General features: G+C 40.1%; 1 protein-coding gene across 2 annotated transcripts; it reads right to left on the bottom strand.

Moving 5' to 3' along the window:
• Positions 1–1,704: 1,704 nt before the first annotated feature.
• On the bottom strand, positions 1,705–24,194 carry LOC143297900 (glucose dehydrogenase [FAD, quinone]-like). Of its 2 annotated transcripts, none has more exons than XM_076610446.1 (12): positions 24,169–24,194; positions 18,946–19,085; positions 15,730–15,938; positions 14,598–14,787; positions 14,125–14,253; positions 13,376–13,497; positions 11,642–11,809; positions 10,446–10,596; positions 7,910–8,061; positions 7,421–7,595; positions 5,503–5,725; positions 1,705–2,736 (listed from the first exon to the last, which is right to left on the bottom strand). In XM_076610446.1, exons 2-12 carry the CDS (start codon positions 19,061–19,063, stop codon positions 2,601–2,603), a joined length of 1,773 nt encoding a protein of 590 aa, XP_076466561.1. In that variant the 5' UTR covers positions 19,064–19,085; positions 24,169–24,194; the 3' UTR covers positions 1,705–2,600. The 2 variants fall into 2 exon arrangements, with proteins under 2 accessions (XP_076466561.1, XP_076466560.1); XM_076610445.1 differs by lacking the exon at positions 24,169–24,194 and adding an exon at positions 23,916–24,135.
• Between the last annotated feature and the right edge of the window lie 1,409 nt (positions 24,195–25,603).

Raw genomic sequence — 25,603 nt, 5'->3', positions numbered from 1 at the left:
TTGTACTGTACTGTACCGTACTGTATTGTATTAGTTATTGTCACACCAGATTTCTGGTGTAATTGGAAATGAACTTCCTCTTTCGCTTCGTCAGGTCTCCACACTCAGCTCTTTCAAGTCTGGCCTTAAAACCCACCTCTTCCCAAAACAGCCTCCCTTCCCTGCCTCTTCCTTGTCTTCAGTTTTTTGTTTGTTTCTTTCTTTCTCTAGTTTTAGAGTTATACATGCGTTTGAATGACTGGTGCAAAGGCGCTTTATTTGTCTCTGCACAAGATTCAGTGCTATATAAATATAATAATAACAATAATAATTTCTCTGTGTGAAATTCTGACTGCCCTCACTGGGGAGAATGTCTAACCACAGTGCAGCACCACCCACACTTCTTTTTGACTGCATGTGTATTTGTTTTACTTTCAAAAAGGATTTTCTTTCAGAATTTTGCCTGGGATGACCCTTTTGCTACTTTTTTGTTCTTTACCGTGCACAGAGTGCATGCTGCACAAGGGACCTTTGTTTATCATCCCATGCCAACAAATCTTACGTGCTACACTCCCATCACTGTCTTGGGTGGAACGTTAGTTTTTAAGATTTCTCTGTCACAGGTCTGGGTTTGTTTTGGGTTTTTTTTTGTGTTCAAAGCATACAATGAACCTTTATGCATGAATAATGAACTGGCCTTCAAACACATTTTCGCACAATTTCTCTGTAAAACTGACAGATGCTGATCAAAAGACTTTATGTGTTATGCTGGCTCTGTTCTGCATGCTCACTGTTTACACACAAGGAAATCAGATAAGTACTGCATGCCAGATACTGGGCTCAGACAGGTTTTTAATCACTAAAAATTTGTTAACAAAACCATTACATCAGGAACGTGGATGAAAGGCACAGCATTTCGAGTGCCAGCTGATACTCCTTAAACATCTGTTTCATTGATGACAAGTGCAACGTTGGTTGGAAAGACCCTTTTGTGATTGTCTTTTTTTTTTCCTTTCTTTTTTTTTCAAAATAATCATTCAGTTTTCATATCACTCTAATTCCAGTGGACACACTACACTGTTGTGCTTTCCTGCATGAACCTTGCAGATAGGGGTCTGCATTGGAAAAACAACAACAAACAAACAAAAAAACAAAACAAAAAAACCCCCAAGAAATTCAGTGTTACTTCTTAAGCAGTACTGAACATGCTGTGTAAGATTCCTGAATCAAAACACCAGTTTTTCTCTTCTTTTTTTCTCCTCCAAAGTGTGACTGTTAAACGTCCTTCATTGTGTTACAGTAAGGATTCGACAGTTAACTTCCTTTAAATCTCAAATGCAGATTTCTATAATGTAGTGCATCCTTAGTTTTGTTTCTTGGAGTTGCCAGTAGCTTGTTTAATTCTACATTTGTCTTACAACTTTAAGGGAGAAAAAAAAACAACCCTGAAAACTTTGTTCACCAGCTCAGCAATTTTTTGATAAAGTTCAAGCATATTTCTGATCCACCTTTGACTGACCAAAAACTTTGGAAAACATTTTGCTGCCTGCTTCAATGCTATACAAAACCATCCCCACAAAATTGAAATATTAGTGCACCTGCATTCAAAGCAAGCAAGCAAGTAATCAAACAAACAAAAGCAAAAAAAAAAAAAAAAAGGAAAAAAAGAAGAAAAGAAAATGAGAACAAAACAGAACAAAACAAAAAACAACAACAAATAAAACCTCAAGGTTATTGAGCTTTTTATTTTAAAAAAAATAACCCAAAACAACAACAACACCACCATTGCAGCTCTCTCCACAATCCAAGTGTATAAAAGGAATGGTAGAACATTTGACAGAACTGAATGATAATACGCATATATCATACATACATTTATATGTAAAAAAAACAAACAAACAAAAACACACACACACACGTGTGACACACTGACAACAAGAAGCAAACAAACTGGAAATAAAAAATGTGGGTGAGAGATGTAAAAATGTGACATGGAGAGTGAGGGAGGGGGAAGCAGTCTGGATCCCTCCATTACCACTTCAGACCATAAAAAAAAAAAAACAAAAAAAAAAAAAAAAAAACCAACCAACCCACAAACTCCCCCCAAACAAACCCAACAGTGACCAAGTATAAAAGTATGAAAAAACATTGTTCTCCCTGCACACACACACACGCACACACACACACACACACAAGAACAAAGTATTTTCTCATGATCATCTGCCTCTCCAAACAACACTAGGGCAAAGTACACACACACACACACACATATATATATATGCAAAATCCGATACACATGTAAAAGAAAATATATAAAACAAAAACACACCAAAAATCAGATGCAGTCGCAAAGGGAAAAAAAGAAACTAATCTCCACATAGGCATGATCCCTTCAGAAGCAAGCGTGCACGCATGCATACACACGCACACACAGAGTAATCGTCATTTATAAAACCATGAAAATCACTGAAAAACACGCACACACACAAAATCCTCCATATCCTCCCCCACCCCCCACCTCAAAATCAAAACCACCCAAACAACAACAACGACAAAACGCTCAGCAATCTACATAATCCAAGAATGTTCGCTCATGACCTGCTTTGTGGGCTGCGTTTGCTTCACACGGTCCGTTTCCCTCGGATTAAATCAGCAGCCTTTTCAGCGATCATGATCACAGGGGCATTAGTGTTGCCTGACACTATGCTGGGCATTATTGAGGCGTCCACCACGCGCAAGTTCTCCACGCCCCTCACCCTGTAACAAAACAAAGCAATATATATATATATTATTTTATTTTATTTTATTTAAAAATTTTTTTAAATATATATCACAAGAGTAGTGGAGTTAGCATAACTGCTTTTTTACATTCAGACCTCAAGGGCAAAGTAAAGAATCCCCCCCCCCCTCCCCACCCCTTGCCCCTACAAAAGAAATGAAACAAAACAAAAAACATACATAGGAGAACTAAAAAGAAAAGTTGTAGATTAAAGCATGGGTATGACCGATTCATGAACAAAGACACATGAGGTGTGGGGAGATTCAGATTCTTCAGATTTTTTCATTTCAGGCCACAGCCCCATATGAACAAGGGGCAATAACAAAATTTTACAAATGTCACTGTAACTGTTAGCATCTGCACTACTGCTTTTGCATCCTAATAACCTAATAAATTATGACAATACTGTATCTCTGAACTTAAAAACTCTATACAGATGCCATGCCAGGTTACACAAAATTCAGACTATTAGCCGCAACTTTTCCCCAAAACTTCGACCCCTGCGGCTAAAATAACCGTGCGGCTTGTTTATAGATTTCTCCCGATGTTGCGGGTTTTCCGATGATGCGTTCAGGTCAAATTAACTTGTTGCCATTAGTCTCCAGTCTATTTTTAGATTCACATTATGTTTCAAAACAAGTTCTGACTCTTTGTTAATTCAAAACTCACTGTAAAAGTGTGCTACTGATAACTGTTTATGACTTTTTTTCCTTTAAATTCACACACAGCCAAAACATTCAGTTGATCGCCCTTGTTCAGTCAATGGCTTTTTGCAAAGCTCAACTCTTGACTGTAGCAGACGACAGAGAAGCCACCAGCATACAGCACTGATGATGAAAACGAGGCCGGGGTCAGCGATGCCATGGCAGAAGAAGCTGTGATTCTGTTGTTCACTTCCCACACTGACGACAAAGCTTTCAGTGGCTTCAGTGGAAATGATGACGGTGATGAATAAATGTGACTACCGGTAATTGCTAGTGTGTGTGTTAGTGTGTATCTTTGATGCAGCTGTATTTTTATTTTTGTGTTGTTTTGTCACTGAATTTGCAACTTAAGTTGTGCTTTGCGTGCATCTGACAAGTTTCCGTGGCTGTCCAGTTTCTCACTTTTTGTGAATAATTTTTGGACGTTTTTGCACTTGTTTTTTTGTGCAACATTTGCAGCTTATAAACTAGTGCAGCTTGTGTGTGTTTAAATTCCTTTTATTGAAAAAAAAAAAAAAAATCTGTGGATGCAGCTTATATAATGTTGCGCTCAATAGTCCAAATTTTATGATAATACCATCATCAGAAGATGCCATCAATAAACAGTCTAAACAAACATGGATACTCATAACATTTCTTTGGAAAAAGTTGAGGTTGAGAGAGAGAGAGAGAGAGAGAGAGAGAGAGAGAGAGAGAGAGAGAGAGAGAGAACTGATGGGATAATAGCAAAATCATTTTGATGGCATTGGTCCTATGAGAGAATAAATGAAAAATTGAATTTTTTCTTTTTTAAGTTTGTGGGATATTGTATCTTAAGCATGGTACTCTGAACACACGAGGCTTGATTTACATGAAATAATTATAGTAAACTGGGAGGCTATTAGCCCCAGCTACTTTTGATTTCTGCCTACAGCGGACTAACAGTATGGACGGGACAGAAATCCAGACCCTGTGGGAGTCTGCACCAGTGGATCATGGTAAAGTATGTGTAATTAAACTGGAGATTACCCCCCAAAACAGAGTATGGCTGCCTACATGGTGGGGGTAAAAACGGTCATTCACATAAAAGCCCACTAGTGTACATACAAGTGAACATGGGAGTTGCAGCCCACGAATGAAAAAAGAAGAAAAAAAACTGAGATTTATCTCACATATGCATGTGCGTATATGCAGGCAAACACACACACAGAAATCGCATAAGACTGAACACTGTTTATGTTAATATTGTTTATATTCTGTCTGTTGTGAACAGATCACACGGAACTCCATTTTATTTCAGTATCAAAGGATAGTCAGTTTTCTCACAAACTCATGCAAAGTGAACAATTTTTCAAAACAAATAAACTTTAACGAAATGATGGCCAACCAGTCACATGTATTCCAAATATGCTGAATCCCTGTAACAGTTCAATAGGGAATGTTTCTGTAGTGCGATCAACTTAATCACTGCCCCAATTTCTTTTTCTTTTTTTTTTTTTGTTATGTTATTCGATGTTATTTCATTCTAATATTTACAAACTGCAGATTGCATTGTTCTAATCAATCATTTCTGTGTGTATCCCCCTTTTATCTAAACACACACACACACACACACACGTGTATGGTATACATAAGCAAGGATACATGCTGAAGACAACGACAACTGAACAGAGAAGAGACATAAAATTCAAGACATCTACAACTAAACAGAGTGGAAGGACATCAAACTGAAGACTACTACTTCAAACAGAGTGGAAAGACATGAAACTAAAGGCAACTACAAACTACAATTAAATACAGAGGAAAGATGTAAAACTGAAGATTACTACTAAGCAAAGAAGGAAGTCGTGAAATTCAAGAAATCTACAAACAGACTGGAAAGACATCAAACTGAAGAAGACTACTTCAAACAGAAAGGAAAGACGTAAAACTGAAGACCACTGCTAACACTACACATACGTACACACACACACACACACTACACACACACACACGCATACACACACACTCTCTCTCACACACACACACACTCACATACACCACACACAAACAACCCCTCACCTCAGCATGGGGTCCACCACAGCAGTCTTGTCGTCCGGGGCGCCCATCTTGCAGGTGCCGGAGGAGTGGTAGCAGGCGCCCACCCAGCGCCGGATCAGACAGCGCCAGTAGTCATCGCTGTCATAGCCGTGCTTCACGCAGGAGGCCACTGGGGCGTCCGTCAGTCGCGCCCCCAGCTCTTGTAATGTGGTGGTGGTGATCAACTTCTTGCAGAATTTGACACCTGGGAACAAATAAAAATAAAACCACCAACAATAAATAGGTTGTACAAAGATGCCAACCCCTGTCAAGTGTTTGTAGGAACGATCAGGAAATTTGGTAGGAGCATTCTGAATTTGGTAGGAACACTCAGACTCCAAGCAATATCAGCAAACGTACATTTTATCTATAAGGCATACAAAATATTCCATAACTTAATCCAACACTCCATAGCTGAATCCATCAGCAACAAACATTGTTTGACTGAGATGTGACTTGATTTAGCCACATTCTCTCTTGTTCTGGTAAACGATTCAGCTGATTAGTCCACTCAATGCTGTTTCAACGTAAAAACACACACGATTAGCTGAGCATCATCACGTGAAAGCTATTAGTGACTGCCCTGGCCTCCTGATCATTAGGTGTAAAGCGTCTGGGTAATGTTACGACAGGAAAGCATGTGACCATGCTATGTAGTAGAAAATGAACTTGTCTGAACAATTTTGACGCTGGTGTAGCGATGGAACAAACTGCGACAGAGCGTAATAAAATATGGCCTAATTGTAACAGTTGGCATCTCTTGTTGTATAATTTTTCATGGCAGCTGTTACTGAAATGTGATGTGACAGTTTTCGATTTCTTGTGGAATTCAATTCATGGAGAGCGGAGAATTTGACAACTGGAAAACACAAAAAGAATAAATGGGTAATATAATTTTTCATGGCAGCTGTTACTGAAATGTGATGGTTTTCAATTTCTTGCAGAATTTGAGTCATGGAGAGCACAGCTGAAGACTGATAATGCTACCACTACACACACACACACACACGCACACGTGTGTGTGTGTCACATGATGATAACTGGTGTGTCTGTTTCTTGGTGTGGAGTATTCATTTAAAAGATGATAAACAAATATAAGGATTTTTAAAAATTCTGAATGCTGTTGTTTGGGGATATGTGTGGTGTGGTGTGGTGTGGTGTGTGTGTGTGTGTGTGTGTGTGTGTGTGTGGTGTGGTGTGGTGTGGTGTGGTGTGGTGTGGTGTGGTGTGTGTTGTGGGGTGTGTGGGGTGTGCATGTGCACGCGCATGTGCGTGTGTGTGTGCATGTGTGTGGTGTGGTGTGATGTGGTGTTTTGTGGGGTGTGTAGGGTGCGTATGTACATGTGTGTGTGTGTGTGTGTGTGTGTGTGTGTGTGTGTGTGCGTGTGTGTGCATGTGTGTGTGTGTGTGTAGTGGTAGCATTATCAGTCTTCAATTTCACATCTTTCCACTTCGTAATTTTAATGTCCAATATCACTCAAAGTGAGAAGACGTTAAATTAAAGAAAGATAATTTTACTCAAAAGAAAAAATCAAAACAAAACAAAAAAAGCAAAAAAGACCAAAACACCAAGCAAACAAACAATAAAAACAGGTGAGAGGGCTGAGCATGGTAGGATGAGAACATGTGTCCTTACATTCATGTGTGTGTGCATGCATGTCTGTGTCTGAGCCTGTGTCTGTATTTATGTGCTGGCTAAGTGTGTGTGGGGGTGTGTGCAGATACTGAAGCACAAAAAACAAACAACCCCACCCCGCCCCACAAAACAAACAAAAAATCCAACCTGTCTTGACATTCATTTTTAGTCTTTCTTGCTATTTATTCATGTGCAAAATCATGTAAATGTGAGAACAAAAAAAGAGCAGCATTCAAAATAATACTAACTATAGAGTCCGCTCACCTTCAAGTATGACCTCAACGTCCTGCGGGTTCTCTAAGTAGTTGGGGTCTATAAGCGGCGGGTGACTACTGTTCTTGCTCTGCAGACGTATAGAGCCTCGGGAGGTGGGCTGCAGCAAGGTGGGCGCACAGGTGAAGCCCACCTGACCCTCCCGCGATGCTGCCTCCTCCAACGACTGGGGGAAAATGTGTGAATGCAAGCCATTAGTGGAGTGATGGCCTAGAGGTAATGCGTCCGCCTAGGAAGTGAGAGAATCCTACAATTTGGTGAGTTTAAAGCATATAATACGAACTTGGAATCAAGACAAAATGAGACTTACAAAAGGGTAACTGGAAGAACAAGAATATAATTTAGAGCCATAAGTACAGCAATGAGTATTGCTGAGAACATCAATCAACACACACACCAATATTCACCTGCTGACAAACATACAACCATACATCCAAACCACAAAGGCACAGGCAGATCAGAACAGAACAAACAGGTTACCTGTTTAGTGTATCGATGTAGTGCCAATATTGCTTTGTCTAACACCATGCCAGAAAAGTGAATCTGCAGGTTTGGCCATCCCTGCTTTTCAAGGGATGCATTGGTGCTCAGGAACGCCAGTGTCTCCACTCCATAGTTGGAAGAAAAAATTCCTGAAAAAAACCCCCACAAAATACATAAAAAAACAATAGGCAAAGCCTTCAAGACCCACTTGTGCTTCGCACTTCATCCAGTAAAGGAATCATGAGGAGAAAAAAAAAGAGATTTAAGAAAACGTTGAAAAGTGTTCTGTATTAAATGATATATTAAATAAGCTTGGAAGAACAGAAAATTTTTTTTTTAAAAATGAGTGTGAGCGGGATCGAACTAGGCATGTACAGTTCCGAAGCAAGCAGACTAATCCCCACTGTTTCGGCACACCTGGCGTCATTTGACTGAATTTAATACTTAAAGCAATATTGAAATTTTCTTCTTCATGCGATAAATAGATGTGATTGTAGTGGACGAAATAACGCCGTTTAAATCATGTTTTTTGTGTGTTTTATCATATCTCGATTATTCTTTTATTTCAGTGGTAAAGGAGACTGCCATCCCTTCAAGCACAACACAATACATGGTTGATCTCTACATCTACATGAACCAGTCGAGGCCTACAACGAGCTGAAAGAAATGATTGAATCAATTTTTCTTTTATGCTCATTCCAGTTAATTCAGTGTCCACTTTAGAATATTTATATGCAGCAAACACGTCGATGGTGTAGTTAGTATCACTGGATGTGTTCTGTCCAGAAACTATATTTCTTTCCTTTTAATTGTGAACATGTTCACCCATAGACAGTAAGTTTCTTCTATCTACGTCACTTCCAGAACTTGCAACAGTTCCATTTTCATGTTCATTTTCTTTTCGTTGATCATCAGTTTCGGCGTATTCAGCTTACATCAATTCACTCACCTCTGATGGGTCTGTGTCCATGAAAATTGTCATTTCTGCGTCCTCGCCGTAGATTTGTGGGTTGGTGTAACCAACCAGCCACATAGCGTCTTTGGCCTCAGCCATTGGTCCATAGCCTTTGTGGCTGACCTTAGAATACCCGTTAGCTGACTGGGCAGCCAAATTCCAAGAAAAACGAGGTCTTGTTGTCTTCGAAAACTACCGACCTTCTAGTAGGCCTGACTCAGTGGGAAGCAGTTTATAGAATTTTTGGATTTCGGAATGAACCTCAATGAAATAAACCGTTAATGCTTTGGAAAAATGGCTTAATTTGGGAGACTAACAACCTGTTATTGGTACGACTGTGAAGATTTTTTTTCATACTGTGTTTAAGCCAAATTTGGTATTGGCAGAAAATGGCAATGCTAAACTTTACCACAGACACATACACAGTCACACACAAAGACAACCGAACACCAGGTTAAAACATAGACTCACTTTGTTTACACAAGTCAGTCAAAAATCCTACTTTATTACCCCATGTAAAAAAAAAAAAAAAAAAAAAAAAGAAAAGAAAAACTAATATTCTCTTCTTTTCAGTAATGTACAGCACAAGCAGAAAATCTTAAATTTCAATTAAGCAAGTGTATAGCACATGTGCTTCAAATTTAATACAGGTTTAAACAAACGCTACACATAATAAATTCAAATCTAAAACATGATAAACTAAAAACAGTAGTCACAAAGGCAAGATACAACTGAGGCAACAAAGGCGAAATAACCTAGCAGGCATACCTAGCCGGTAAAAAAAAAAAAAAAAAAAAAAAATGACAAGGAATCCAGATGAAGACTACAAGAAACCTGCGGACTGCCAATGCTGGAACTGTGACGGACTAACCCGGGTGTGGCCATGTATGGGGGAATCTAACACAATTTAAACACATTTAAACACAAAAATAACAACTTCAATTATAAACCTACAAAGACATCATACACAAACAATATTTATGAACATCAACACAAAAAAAAAACCCCAGTGTACAACTACAACATAACACTCAAAACAGCACAGTACCTAAATGATGCAATCTCACAACAGTCATATCAAAATACATAAACAATCACACACATAATAATGCCCAAATAAATCTCAACTAGAATCACAATCACAGTACTAAAAAATCAGCCTCACCCTCTCTCTCTCTTCCACATAACACCTCAACACACAGAAACAAGCACATACTCACATCATTGCAGGCACCAGCAGAAATGCATTTCAAAGAAGTGCGTCTTTTAAGTTTTCTTTAATTTTTTCTTTTAAAGTTACCATGTACTGAGATTTTTTCTCTGGGACAGAGGTGGTGAGTTCCAAACAGTGGGGCAAAAGACAGAGAAAAATTTTGTACCAAAGGTTGCGAGGGAGAACCGACCGAGGAATTGTAAGCTGAGAGGTGACAAGAGAGCACCACATTCTAGAAGGATGGTATAGATAGATGGGATATGCTGGCATATTACCGTGACAGAGACACTGAAAACAGAGACAGGCAATCTTGTGTTGGATCCTAGCCTCCTCAGGTTTGCATCACAGTGGCCCACTGCACTCACCCTTGCCAAACGTGTAGTACTTGATGACTTCCCAGATGCTGGTCAGCCTCTCCTTGGTGACGCCGATGGAAACGTTCAGACTGATGGGTACGGCAAACAGGGAGTGATCCATCAGGTTTTCACCCACAGGTAGATCCGCTTTCACTGGTATCTAGAACCAAGAAAACTTGTTGGTGTTCTCATCACACATGGAGAAAAGGGAGGAGGACTTAACATGACTACATGGACGTGTGTGCTGAGTGTGTGTGTGTGTGTGTGTGTGAGTGTGTGCACGCTGCATGCACTGCGATCATTTAGAGAGAGAGAGTGTGTGTGTGTGTGTGTGTGTGAGGGAGAGAGGGAAATACTGAGAGAGAGAGAGAGAGAGAGAACATATATTACAGATTGTACAGATAAAGCTTTTGTATGGGTTCCCATGAATACCAACATTTTAGGGGGAAAAAATCTTAATTTTGTAAACTTTAGCTTCAGAATTTCTTTCATTGTGTTCATATGCTGCAAGTCCCATACAGCTTTTTCTTTTTTTCTTTTTTATTATCAGTGCTTTTTTTTCTCAATAAGTACAGCTTATACTTTTCCACTCTAAGAATTAGGCAGCTGTACAACATTTTCAGGACAGTGCCCACAGTAACGCTTGAATGTAGAATTATTCTTCTTCATTTGTGGGCTGCTATTCCCACTTTCACCCGTATGTACACAAGTGGGCTTTTACGTGTATGACCGTTTTAACCCCACCATGTAGGCAGCCATACTCCGTTTTCAGGGTTAAATGTAATATTCAATACTCCAACAAAATGTCTACAACAATGATCAATATGCGTGATGGTATATTCAACAAAATTCCTCCTCCACACACGTTTCAAGTTTGAATTATCCTTTCACCCCTATTGGAAGTATGGACTACTACAAAATAATGGTTTCATGCCAAGAACAAACATTTCCAAATACATAACAGCATCACATAAAAAGATGAGAAAAAACAAATGTCTTTTAACCCCCAAAAGAGTATCTAGACAACATTTGCAAATCAAATAAACTTACTGATTGCCAAAGCGACTTTTTTATGTTTGCTTCCTTTGAGCATATTACATATATCAGAACACACGCACACACATGCACACACACACAAACACACACGCACAAACACACACACACTCATATCCACGCACGCACAGCAACAGCCAGTGCCCACTTACACCGATCTCCTGCAGATGCTTTTTGTTGCCCACACCAGACAGCATCAAGATGCGCGGAGACCCGATGGCTCCGGCTGACAGGATCACTTCCCGCTGGGCCCTCACCATGTGGGTCTTCCCCTTGTGGGTGAATTCCACTCCTACCGCTTTCCCGTTCTCTATCACCACCTGTTCGTGGACAGTTTTCATTTTGTATTTGTATTTGTATTCCTTTTTATCACAACAGATTTCTCTGTGTGAAATTCGGGCTGCTCTCCCTAGGGAGAGCGCGTCGCTACACTACAGCGCCACCCATTTTTTTGTATTTTTTCCTGCGTGCAGTTTTATTTGTTTTTCCTGTCGAAGTGGATTTTTCTACAGAATTTTGCCAGGAACAACCCTTTTGTTGCCGTGGGTTCTTTTACGTGCGCTAAGTGCATGCTGCACACAGGACCTCGGTTTATCGTCTCATCCGAATGACTAGCGTCCAGACCACCACTCAAGGTCTAATGGAGAGGGAGAAAATATCGGCGGCTGAGCCGTGATTCGAACCAGCGCCCTCAGATTTTCTCGCTTCCTAGGCGGACGCGTTACCTCTAGGCCATCACTCCACATTGCATGGTATTGGTAGGCATGTGTTTGTTTTATGCGTATGTGCATGCCCACTGTTTTCCTGTTCTCTATCACCACCTGTCCGTGGACAGTTTTCATGCATGGTATTGGTAGGCATGTGTTTGTTTTATGTGTATGTGCATGCCCACCACTTTCCTGTTCTCTATCACCACCTGTCCGTGGACAGTTTTCATGCATGGTATTGGTAGGCATGTGTTTGTTTTATGTGTATGTGCATGTCCACCGCTTTCCCGTTCTCTATCACCACCTGTTCGTGGGCAGTTTTCATGCATGGTATTGGTAGGCATGTGTTTGTTTTATGTGTATGTGCATGCCCACCACTTTCCCGTTCTCTATCACCACCTGTCCATGGACAGTTTTGATGTATGGTATTGGCAGGCATGTGTTTTCATTTTTTTTCACTCCTCACACACAGAACAATACAAAAAAAACCCAACAAACAAACAAAAAAGAAACAAAATTATAAGTCCAGTTCAAATGACAGCATACTTAGGGGTGAAATATACACAGCACAGCAGGTGTATTGCTGGACATTTGCCTCACCTTATCAATTTTTTGTCATAATCATTTCTATTTTGATTTTTCTTATGTTTACATAGCAAAAATGAAGGATAAAAAACAACAAAGAATTGTATGTCACACAAATTATAAAAGGTTTGTCATAATATCCATTGCAAACAGTTTTTACTTCAACATTTTAACCTATTCAACCATGGGGAATTTACAGCTTCAGCAGGCTCTATGCTATGCTGATGAGGAAAAACCACAGAAAACATACTCTTCTTCTTCCAAATTATCTGTGGACACATCCGGAAATACTGTAGAAGTTCCCTTCCCATACAATTTAGGCATAAATAGGAATGTGAAAACCGTTTTTACGAGATAATTTTTTAAGCCAGAGCAATACTTGGGCACAGAGATCAATGAGTTAAAGGCCAAAAGAAAATCACAAACAGAAAGATAGACAGACATATAATAATACATACATGTATGCATGCATACATTCTTGTATCATAACTTGTCACATCACACTGTATTGCACTGCGTTACATTAGCTTATGCTGCTGCATTACATCGATGAACAATGGGCATTCACATACATAATAATACATACTGTCTCACCTTTGTCACCTGGGCCTTAACGATGACATCCAGGTTCTCACGACCCACGGAAGGATGCAGGAAGGCGGAGGCACTGCTGACGCGTGTTCCTCGGTACAGCGTGGACTGTGGCTCGACGAAACCTGGCAACATCCATTCAGCATGTGTGAGTTTAAACACACGCACACACATGCTAACACACATAGACACTCACTCATACACACACTCATGCATACATTCTCTCTCCCTCATTCTCTCTCTTTTATTACAGTTCCGTTCTCCCTGCCATGTTTTCATAACCCAGTGAACACTGACACAGATTTGGAGATCTTTAATGTGCGTTATGATGTTCTGCACATGTATACGCAAGAAGGTGGTTAAGGCACTATCAGGTCTGTGTGTATGTTGTCTGAGAAGATATTCAATGCCTGACTAAGTGTGTTGGGTTACACTGCTGGTCAGGCATCTGCTTAGCAAATATGTTGTAGTGTATATGAATTTTTTCAAATGCAGTGACGCTTCCTTGAGTAACTAAACTGAACTCAGAAGATGAAAAAATCATCCCATTCTTAACCCACCAGGACAACCAGAATTCGAACCCAGGACTTAAGTCCAGTGCTCTAATCACACAACTACCGATGGTAACACTGAAACAAACATGAACCACATGCAGAGTTCATCTCCTGACTGCCTCCCTCTTTCTCTCGGTCTCTTCCTGTTCATGTCGACAGAGAATTTTAGCACAAATGACAGTCTGTGCATGCACTCACCCAGCATGGATTTCCCGTTGGCGTCCACCACAGGGTAGCCCAGTTCGCGGGCCGCTCGCAGCAGGAAGTTGGACAAGCTGATTGTCTTTGTACGTGCCACCTTCAGCAGTCCTCCAGACTTGTGGTACCCTGAAGAAGCAGGGAAGCAAATGTGAAGCAATGCAGAGGTTTTCTGAGTGAGTGAGTGTGCATGTGTGCATGGCTGAGGTTTTCTGAAGTTATGGAAGATAGTCCCGCTTTGTTAGTTAATCAAACTGCATTTCAAACAATCCTCAACTGTGCTAAACAACACTTCCAAAGAACATTTTGCAGCAAATTTATTTGAGATCATTTAACATAGGGGCCACATCAGGACTCAGTATTAGACTTTCTTGCTGTCCTGATGAATTCACTGCATTTGCGTTGTTGTGACATTTTCAAATCGAACAATGTTCAAACCATTCTGGGCCACCACCACCTGTACTACCACTCACCAGTTTTGATGAAGTCTGCATTGACATTGTCTTCCGATTTGAGGAAGTACGGTAAAACATCTTCATAGCTCCAGCCTGTGGCTCCATCCTGGGCCCATTTATCATAGTCATGGCGACTTCCACGGATGTAGATCATACCATTCAAGCTGGAACTGCCGCCAAGGACCTTGCCCGTAGGCCAGTAATGCATCTGCAACATCCTTCTTGCTGTTAGTTCAGTAATAGTGATTATGTAGTGTTAAATCTGGAAGGCACCTTTTCACTGACAGTCAAAAATTAGTTGCCCAATGGACAAGTGGAGAGATCATTTCCACTTGCCTGCAAAAAGGTTTTAGTTGCTCCAGACAATCCAATGGCTGGGTTTTTCAAGCCCTGTGAAAATGCAGGCAAATCAGAACTCCTATATTTTGATATGCAATACACTTTAATGTTTTTATTTCAATGATGTCAGTAGTCTAGAGCTAAACCTTGTATGTACAGATGAATCAAAACACTTGCATTTTGATCTGCAACAAGCTTCTTACTGTTATTTGAATTATGTCAATAATGTAGCATTGCTAAACTTTGTATGTAAAGACAATTCAGAACACTTGCAGTATGATTTGCAATATACTTTCTTCTTGTTATTACAATACCCGCATTTATATAAAGTTCCAGATCTTGTGTGTAAAAACAAATCATAACATAGGAACTTTGAGATCTGCAATAAGCTTCTTGCTATCATTATAATGTGCACCCCCCCTCCCCGAAAACAACACACCCGTATCTCCCCTACTCCAAACACCCAGAGTGACACACACATCAAACACACACAATATCCCCCACACCCCCTCCATGTACACCCACAGCCACACAGTGTGACACCCACACTATACCAAACACACAACACCCCCTCCACACATCCGTAACACCAACATCTTTCTGTCACATCCCCCTCAACACACCCAAACACACACACACCTACACAGACACACAGAAAGACACCCACACCACACCAAACATCGACACCACACACACACACACACAAACCTACACAGACACTCACACGGAGAGACACCCACGCCACATTAAACATAAACATCACAAACACACTCCCACACACAGACACACACTACCCCACACACCCACCCACCTGCCCCTCCAGTCCCTGAGAGGAGTGTTTCTGGGGCACGGTCAAGTAGTCCCAGTCAAACTCGCTGTGCATGAGGTGCATGCTCCCCATGGGCATGGAGATGAAGGAGTTGCCCCGGTCGTCTCCCCCTGCCTCCAGCACCAGCACCCTCACAGCGCTGTCCTCTGACAGGCGGTTGGCCAGCACGCACCCTGCTGTGCCTGCCCCCACTGCAGGCATCATAGTGAGAGAGAGAGAGAGAGAGAGTTTCAGTTTCAAGGAGTCAGAGCATGCTGACAGATCCATATGCTACACCATATCGGATGGGGTGGGGTGGGGGGAGCAGATACCTGATCTTTGCAGAACCCAACATGCTGATCAGCTCTTGAGAGAGACAGAGACAGACAGACAGACACAGAGGGAGGGGAACAGACAGACAGAAACAGAGACAAACAGAGAGGGAGAGGGAGAGAGAAAGAGAGACAGAGTCAGAAAGAGAGACACACAGAAAGAAACACACACATATATATATATATATATATATATATATTTACAGAGAAACAGAGACAGAGACAGACAGACAAGCAGGCAGGCAGAGACACAGAGAGAGAGAAAGATTTTATTTTAGTTCACAAGGGTTGTGGAGAAGGAGGGGCAGGAGGGAGAGAGACTCAGGACTCAAATGGTTTATTGTACTTTGACCACAGGCCATTATACAAACACATGGGAAGGTGGTGGGGGAGGGGAGAGGGCAGGGTCCAGGCACAAGGCATGGGGGAGGGGGGGGGGGGGGCACAAAGTGGATAAGTACATCAATAGCAAGAGCATTATTACAATATGAATGACTGATATGAAATATGAATGACCATGCTGAGAGGGGGAGAGGGAGAGATGGGGAAAGAGAGAATCATTTTTTTCTCTCTCTTATATATATATATTATATAAAAATGATTAATATAAAAAATCTACTCATCTTTGCAAGCACACACACACACTTGCACACAAACACAGGTATACAAAAGAGAACAACCAGTCACAAAGGACAGAATTGTAAACCAGTTTCTTTTGTACAGGGAAGAAAAAAAAAAGGATCAGAAAAGCGCCAAAACACCCACAGAAATTTCAACAGGACTCAAAATCCCACCCGCCCACTCTCCCTCACCTTTTCTTTTTGTACTGGTAAAGAGAGAGAGAGAGAGATTGGGGACAAGGTCAGTCCTGACAAAGACCCCTGCCCCCCCCCCCCCCCCTAACATACACACACTCCAGCCTACAGCAGTTTATTTTCAGTTCTACTTCCCTTACCACATGCCTGACAAAACTGCACAAAGGCCCTTCCTGGTGTGCCTAATGTCTCCCTTTTGTCCCACTTTCACTTCTGTGTGACTGAGAGCAGCTTAATACTGAACAATAGCTTACCACACTATTACAATGGACTGATGGTGAGACAGGAAACCACACTATACACTGCTACTCAAAGGAAGTCAAGCAGGTACAGGACGGAAACTAAAACTACAGCTTCATGTTATGCAAAATAAAAACCAAAAAATCAACTTTTCTGAAAAAAGTTTTTTTGGCCAACACACCGCCACCCCCCTCCCAACCCTTAAAAAAAAAAAAAAAAAAAAAGTGTGAGAATTATCTCAAATAAGCATACTGAAAGCTATTCTGAGCACTCACAACTCAATTCTAGAAAAGTACCTCGTCCACATATAATGCTTAAGTTTGGGGAAAATCTAACACATTTCCTTTGTGGTTTTCCCACAGACAGCAGTGTGCATTCCTTTATACTATGGCAGCATAGCTGGTGGACCTATCCACCTGCTCTTCTGCAGGGAGTCAGCAGTCTCATTGCCCAGCACATTGCAGTGAGAGGGAATCCACTGTATGATGACAGTGTAGCCCCTGCAAAGGGAGACAAGAGTGGAGGACAGGTCTTTTAGGTTAGTGTTTGTGTTGGACTGTAAGGCCCGCAGGGCACGAGTCAGGAAAACAACGTTAATGGGTGGCAAGAGAGCTGACCTCCATGAGGGCTGCTGCTGTTTTCTGGGCTTTTGCCTCAACCTTACAGTTGGTGGAGTAAAGGCCAGTAGCAAAGCAGATCTTTTCTTCCCTGCCTCCTGGGTACTGAATGTTGATTCCTGCCCCAACATTTTGTACAGCTTCCTCGGTAGCGCCGTTAGTATTTATTTCACTTGCTTAGATTTCTGCTGAGCCTATTTACACATTGCAAACAGTTTTAAACAAAGATAAATAGGGAAAATGGTTCTTTGATGGGCCAGTTGATATGGTAAAGTTAACATATATCATGATATATGAGAACTATTTAACAGTTGTTCATCTGAAGCAGAACTTTACAAGTGTTTGTAACAACAAATCTTTCAAAACCTAAACTGTCTTTTTACTAATGGTAGAGTATCTTTCCCATGCATGATAACACTCACACACATGTACACAAATGTACACACAGTTGGGAAGTTGACTAGGATTCTAAAAACAAAGAAACAAACACTAGTTAGTGAATCTTTTTTTTTCTGCATATGACAAATAATTTTCTATGAAAATGAACCCTAGCAAGTGGCTGTGGAAGCCAAACACTTTTGTTTTATCTGCAACCAGAGGAGACTGACTGCCCACTGATAGTGCTGAACACGCAGTTCATCAGTCATTATTATCTTTGATTATAACTATAAGCATTATGTGTGGCCTGCACAAATGCAGATAAGAAAGCATGTATTACTTATGCACAAGCAAAAATGTGCATAGTGTATGCTAAATGAAAGTCACAGTGCACAAGAACACACACACAAACACACACACACACACACGTGACAACAATCGGAAAAGCCTGTGCACCAATACAACAAACGCTGAAAAAATTACCAGGATCCATGTCCTTTTGTTTGTTTGTTTTTTGTTGCTTTTGCATTTTATACATGCCATCCTTCTTTTTATGTAAGAAAAGACTTTTTAAAGCCCTAATATTGTGCATCATTGTCATCATATTTATAATTATTGTAATCTATTATTATCAATTATCAGTCCTTCCCCCTCCCCCAGCCACTATATCATGCTTTATTTTTTTCCCCTTTTCCTTCCCTCTCTCTCTTTACATCATTAACAAACAAACAAAAAAAACCCACCTCGTCTAAAAAATGCTTTGCTTTGTGTAAACAAACAAGATATAAAAGCACCCCCCTTCTCCACTCGCACCCAACAAACACACATCCATCTTACCAATAATGTAATCATAACTGGTGTCGAAGTTTTCACTGAGAGGTGGCTTGGTGATGAACACTTTGACAGAAATGAAACTGATGACCACTACCAGCACAGCTGCAGTAGGCTTCCACATTATGGCACTTTTCTCTACAGAACTGAAACAAAACAGCAGGAAAAAAAACATAATACCACTCAGACCACACCGTGCATACATGTACATTTACTGGAGTAATGCCTTAATCTTTTTTTTTTTTTGCTGCCCCATCATCTGCCCCGTTTCAGTGGCATTACTCCCACGCCGCTCATTTAGATTCCCCCATACACGGCCACACCCGGGTTCATCCGTCGCAGTTCCAGCGTCGGCAGTCCACAGGGAACCATCGATGTTAGGTCGCCAGGAGGCCACACACCAGAGGAGACCCTGCACTGCTGCTGAGTCACTTCGGTGGTGTTCAGTGGTGCCTGTTCTGTTTTAACGTACTTAGGACACCACCTACTAAGCCCCCTACTAACGACAATAATGGCTTATTCGCGGAGCCAGACTGAGTGAGCGTCCCTCCCAGAGTGGAGACCGCCACCACGTCCCTCAAACAACAGCTCCCCATGAATCTGCCGACACTGACGACATTGGGGGAACTCACCCCAAGCACAGAAGTGGAGGGGTATCGAAACTGAGGTCACCATGAGAGCAGGGCATGAAAGGCCACAGACTGTAATGCCTCTATCTTGCAAAGCAAAACCTAAAAAGAAAATACAACAACTTCAGAATGGGTCAAGTCTAAGTACAGCTGAGTATCCTTGATTAGTGGGGAAAGATAAAAAACAAGATAACAAACACTTTCAATCCAACCCTTGAACTTGGAGATGGGTGGCACACAAGATTATGACAAAGAAACCTGGGGTAGTCATGATTTGTTACATAAATTTAGAAACACTGCAAGGGGAATCGTGAATTCTTTGACCAGCAATCGGTGATTAAAGTTCCCCAAGCCTAAGTTTCACTGTACAGTTCCCTGTTGTTGGAAATTCCAGGCGCCTATGACACACATTGTTTTCTTACAACCGGAATAATTGGAATCTGAAGCATGTTCACTTACAAAGAAAACTTTCCTACAGCTAAGATTTTCTAGAGGTTGTGGATCAATGTTCTCAGAAAAGAAAATGTATAATGCTGGCTAGCATTTAATTTTTGTTGTTGTTGTTGTTGCTGATGTTTTTGTTGTTGTTGTTGTTGTAGTTGCTTTTTAAAAAAACCTTTTTTTAAAGACATGTTTTTCAAAGTAATAAGTAAGAACAATAGTGTTGTTTTTTTTTTAGATGTTTTTTATTTACTGTTGTTATTTTGATTTTTTACCATGTCATTATTGATTTTATGAGATGTTTGTTTTAAGCTAAATCTTTACAACTGGAACTGACTTGTGATATCCCTGTTACATTGAATTACTCTATCACTGATACAAGAATGCATACCCACCATCAAATGATAACAAAACTGATGAACTGACACTTCAATATACAGGCAATAACTCAGTTAAAGACAGCTGGTAAACAGTCTGGAGATGACTTCACACAACATCACTTGAAAATTAAGCTTTTCAACTTAGACAACACTGTGTCTGTATATATAGTGTTTCAGTTCATGAATGCAAAACACGAGCCATAGTGCAAGTGTGACACACTTGTTCAAAATCTTCAGCCATTCAACTGACCAATGAATGTACAGATAAAGTAAGTCCACTCAAAGGTGAAAGTGTCCAGGTGGATCACTTTTCCTCTCAAGGCAAATGCTAACCCAGTAATTCAGATTCAAGGTTTCCTTTCCTTTCTCCCCTTGTGGGGGATGGAGGATTAGCAGTAATGAGTACAGAACACCAAACACCAGAATGTTTGATAACAAGTGATGTCAAAGTTCGATAGATATGCCAGAAACTGAAAGAAGAGAAATAAGCTTCAAAGAAAAGACTTGACATTCCTTCACGTGTACATTCACAAGGGTCCAAGTTAGGGGAGGCCTTATTGAGACGGATCTATACTCAATGGCATTGGAAACAGTTTTGAGAAATTCTTCACTTGTCAACTTTGGAAATGAAAACAACAAAAAAACAAAAACAAACAACTTGGAGTTGGGGTCAAGATGGTAAACTTCCCTTTCACCCAGCATTGTATGTATGTGTGTGTGTGTGTGTGTGTGTGTGTGTGTGTGTGTGTGTGTGTGTGTGTGTCTGTGTGTGTGTGTATTGTAAACTACAGGGCTAAACATTTACTTAGTGAATCATATCAATAAAAGTTTGAAGGAAGGGAAAGTACCTGACAGCTGGAAACTGGCAGAAGTTAAACCTATTAAAAAAAAAGAAAAAAAAGAAGAAAAGATAATAACAATGAACCAAGTAACTACAGACCCGTTAGTCTTACATCTGTGGTATGTAAAACTTGTGAAGGTATAATCAGAGATATGCTGAATAAACATTTAATTTGGGATCATCTTTATCTAATTACCAGTATGCATTCACATCTGGAAGGTCTTGAGTTACACAGTTATTAAATATTTTTCATGACTGGATGATTATGATAAACAGCAATATACCTACAGACACTGTATACCTAGACCCAGAAGGCCTTTGAATTTGATAAGGTTCCACATAAACGATTGATACACAAAATGATGGGCTATGGTACTACAGGAAGTTTGCTTAGTTGGAGAAAAGACTGTTTACTTAACGGAAGCCAGTATCATTAGTATGTAAACATTTCAGATGAGAAGTCAGACACATCCAAGATAACCAATGGTGTTCCTAAGGGAAGTATTTTTGGGCTGATGTAATTTGTTTAATTTATTTATGATATGCCAGAAGTGCTGGAGTGCTTTGTAAAAACATTTGCCGATGACACAAAGGCATGTTGTGGAATAAATAATAAAGAAAAACAAATTCTGCTACAAGAAAGCATAGACAAAGTAGTCAAATGGACAAAGATATGGTGAAATAAGTTTTTAACAACAATGATAAATGTAAAATACTACATGTTAGTAGACAACCCAAACTACACTTATCTTTTAAACTCTGATGATCTAGAAGAGACTGAATTAGAAAGGGGTTTGGGTGTTTTGGTGGATAAAAATCTTTGAAACTTTTGAACAGCACATTAATGCTGCCATAAAAAAAGGGAAACAGAATATCAGGCATTATCTCTCACTTTATCCAGTTTAAAAATTAAGATGTAATGGTACCATTATTTAAATCACTGGACCAATTCTGGAATACGAAAATATAGTATGCCCCCCCCCCCCTCCCCCCCCTTTACCTTAGAAAACATATTGACTTGACAGAAAATATACAGAGATTTACCATGAAGAGAGATTATGCAGCCTTGTTGAATACTGCAGGTTAAGGGATGACGTAATCGAGACATATAAATTTTGCTTGGAGTTGGACATTATGATAAGAGCAACACAAAACCCTTTTAGTTTTACTCAATGTGACAGTACTCATACCAGGGGACACCCACTAAACCCGAAGAAAACATTCACAAATCAAACCTTTTTTCACACTTTTTTTTTTACTGACAGGGTTGTTAACTTGTGAAACAATCTGGCCAGTCACAGTGTTGGATAAACACTTGAAGGATTATCATTATGGCTTCCAAATAAATGTATCCATTGGAAGCTAGCCATAACATTAGTAACTGCGTATTGAATTAAGCACCGATTAAAAAAAAAAAATCATACTGATCAGGCAATAAGCCTGATAGTAATAAAGTATAAAGGCATGATATGTATATATGATATATGTCTGTACCAATAACTAGCTATGGAAGTAAAATATGGTTTATCATCACCTTATCTGAGTGTCTTCACTGATTACCTCCAATTGATAAGAGGCCGAAATACAATTTCTTGCCCTTATTTAGGTTTGGTTAGGTTTGGTTATGTTTATTATGTTTGGAACTGGTCACAGGCCTGCATGCAGTTAAACCATTTCGTTCTTCTGCAGGGCTCAAAATACCCACTCGACTGATAGTCTGGAATACCTCAACCTTTTGGCGAATAAGTGGAAATGCTCTCTCCACTTGTCAGTTGAACAACCAATTTCTGACTGCTGGTGAAGGGGTAACTGGGCAGTCGGCTTCAGCACAGACCGACTGCACTTCCTCAGACTTCCCTTTTCACTTCAGCACCTCCACCCCACCCTGGTTTTTATTTTCTTGCATGCATATTACCATTATGATGAAATATTCATCTGTTGACATGTTGTTGTACTACCAACAATTATTTTTATTAACCATCTCTTTACTTTGGGAAGGCACATACAAATTTGGGGGACAGCTTTCTTTGGTGTGTGTGTGTGTGTGTTTTTGGTTTCTTTTTGTCTGTGTCCCATGGACAACTAAAAATCACCATTGAATTTCTTCTCTTGATGAAATAACAAACATAAATATTCTTTTAGCAACATAGAACTTTGCTAATTCCCACTTTACTTTAAAATTGCATCAACCACTAACAGACTAAAAAAAAAAAAAAAAAAAAATCTGCTGTCTTGGACAGGGCACCACTTTTTTTTCTCCTGTTCTCTCCCCACCCCCTCCAGCCCCAATCCTCCTCTCCTCCAAAATGCTGTTTTCCGTGTGTGATTAAAAATGAGTGAAAATCAGATTGCAATGCACATGCAATGCAAATGTTGTCAAAGAGAGACTATATGTGAAAGGGGATGTAATAAAAGCTTTGACTTAGTCTTGAGTCAGTCCCAAGTCTACTGCTACAGTGCTAGTATTACTAATAAGTGCTGCAACTGAATTCAACCCGATTAAGTCCAGTGCCGACTGGGCCTGGCATTTACCAAAAGTCTGGGCTGAGGAGCCTGGCCCTGCCCTTATTTATTTCCTCGCTTTATTTCAGACGAACGAACAATCATACATTAGACAAATGAGCGGCATTCACATACACCTCGTATGTTTTACTTGTCAATCACACTCTCACAGTCGAAGCTTACCAGTTACGACACGTTTTGAACTGGCCGAATCGGCTTTTCGTCGCATGACCAGCAGACGACAAACAACGCTGATTCAGTCTTTAGACTAGAGACGATATGTCACACCCATTCCATACACACATGCACGCCCGTTCCCCTGCAAATCAAACGATCTTAAAGCAACAAAAATAATTTTTGTCCAGTTACGTGCAACGCAAAAGGCTATTGTAAATAAGTTAAACAAACATTCGCGTCATCTGGACTTTGAGCATACCTTAGACCACTGTCACCATTGCTCGGAAGTGATTCCGGAATTCGAAGTTTTGGCCAACCCGAACGCGGTTTCGCCGATTTTCCGATCTCATGCATACATTGGCAGGAAGTCGCTTGGCGACAATATCAACAAGGTTATGATATCCATGACAACATATCTGCTGCATCAAAAATCTGCGTGGGTGCGTGGTTGCGTGCGTGCGTGCCTGGGCCAATGTACACGCGAGAGTGTGCAAAATATTTAGTGAAATCAGGTTACGACTATCTTTTTTTATGCTTTCAGTTCTAATAAAATTAATTTTATGTAAATGTAATTAAAAATAATATATTACTGCTGACACAACAAATGATTTGTTTCCCCAGTCTGACAATTGTACAAAGAAGTCAATGAGATTTTAGGCACATACATGACAGACTGCTACACCAGTTTTTATGATGGACAGGAAAACTGCTTGCTGAAATTCCAACGCACGTGACATGTTTTCATTTTTAGAATCCTTGTCAAACAAGTGTTGTTGTTTTTTTGTTTGTTTGTTTTTAAAAAAAAAATTAAGGCAAGAAAGTAAGTAAATTACAGGGAAACGAATAAGGCTGTTCCAAATGTACATTGTCCACAGAATATTTGCAACAAATTCACATCCTTTTGACCTCCTCCCCCCACAAAAATGTATGAACCAACAAATCAATAGACTGATAAATAAATGAATACACAAATGAACAGATAGATAAACAAATAAATACATAAATAAATAAATACACAAATAAACAAGTAAATAAACAAATAAAGAGCAACAGGAAAACTAACTAATCAACACTGTGATTTTCTGCCGCCGAAAATTTTGAAGGGATCTATACAGCCTTCAACATATTCACTGACATTGTGAATCAAATTACATTTGCCAAACTGTTGTTTTGGGTGGACAGGGGTTGGGGTGCTCCATATCCAACATTGAACTTTTCAGTAGAAAATCGTATACTTTTATAAGTAAAATTTATTCATTACAAATAATGCATTCGACAAGGAATTAATCTAATGTAAGCCAAATTTTTTTTAAGTATATGAAAACAGAACAAATAATCAGATTTGAAAAAAAAGTAGTAGTACACTGTCCACTAACCACTAGGATCTTAAAGGAACAATATTGTTTATTATCAGGAATAAAAAGAAAAAAAATTAAAAAGGCGGTGAGGGGTGGGTGGTGGGGGTGTGTCATGACACCAAGTTAGTTGTCATAATGTGCTTATTGTAAGGTCAGATTTCCTGTATGGTGTGGCTGTGTTACTGTATTAATTTGAACTTGATATATATTAGGAGGAAGGCTCGTGATACATGTGTCTTTAGGCGCTGAGGTGATTATGTGTTCACGAGCTGTTGTTGTGAATACTGATACTGTCGTGAAGTGTACCAAAATTCTTGCCACTTCCCTCTCTGTGCA

This window comes from Babylonia areolata, chromosome 23 (assembly GCF_041734735.1).
Source record: "Babylonia areolata isolate BAREFJ2019XMU chromosome 23, ASM4173473v1, whole genome shotgun sequence".
Lineage (NCBI taxonomy): Eukaryota > Metazoa > Mollusca > Gastropoda > Neogastropoda > Buccinidae > Babylonia > Babylonia areolata.
The sequence above is the reverse complement of the archived record's forward strand: the minus strand, read 5'-3'. Positions and strand labels throughout refer to the sequence as shown.

Coding starts and splice junctions, on each gene's coding strand:
- LOC143297900 (XM_076610446.1), bottom strand. CDS start 19,063: ATGTGGAAGCCTACTGCAGCTGTGCTGGTAGTGGTCATCAGTTTCATT. Junction 11,810..13,375: donor TTAAGGCCCAGGTGACAAAG/GTGAGACAGTAT, acceptor GTCCACGAACAG/GTGGTGATAGAGAACGGGAA. Junction 5,726..7,420: donor CGTTGAGGTCATACTTGAAG/GTGAGCGGACTC, acceptor ATTTGTTCCCAG/GTGTCAAATTCTGCAAGAAG.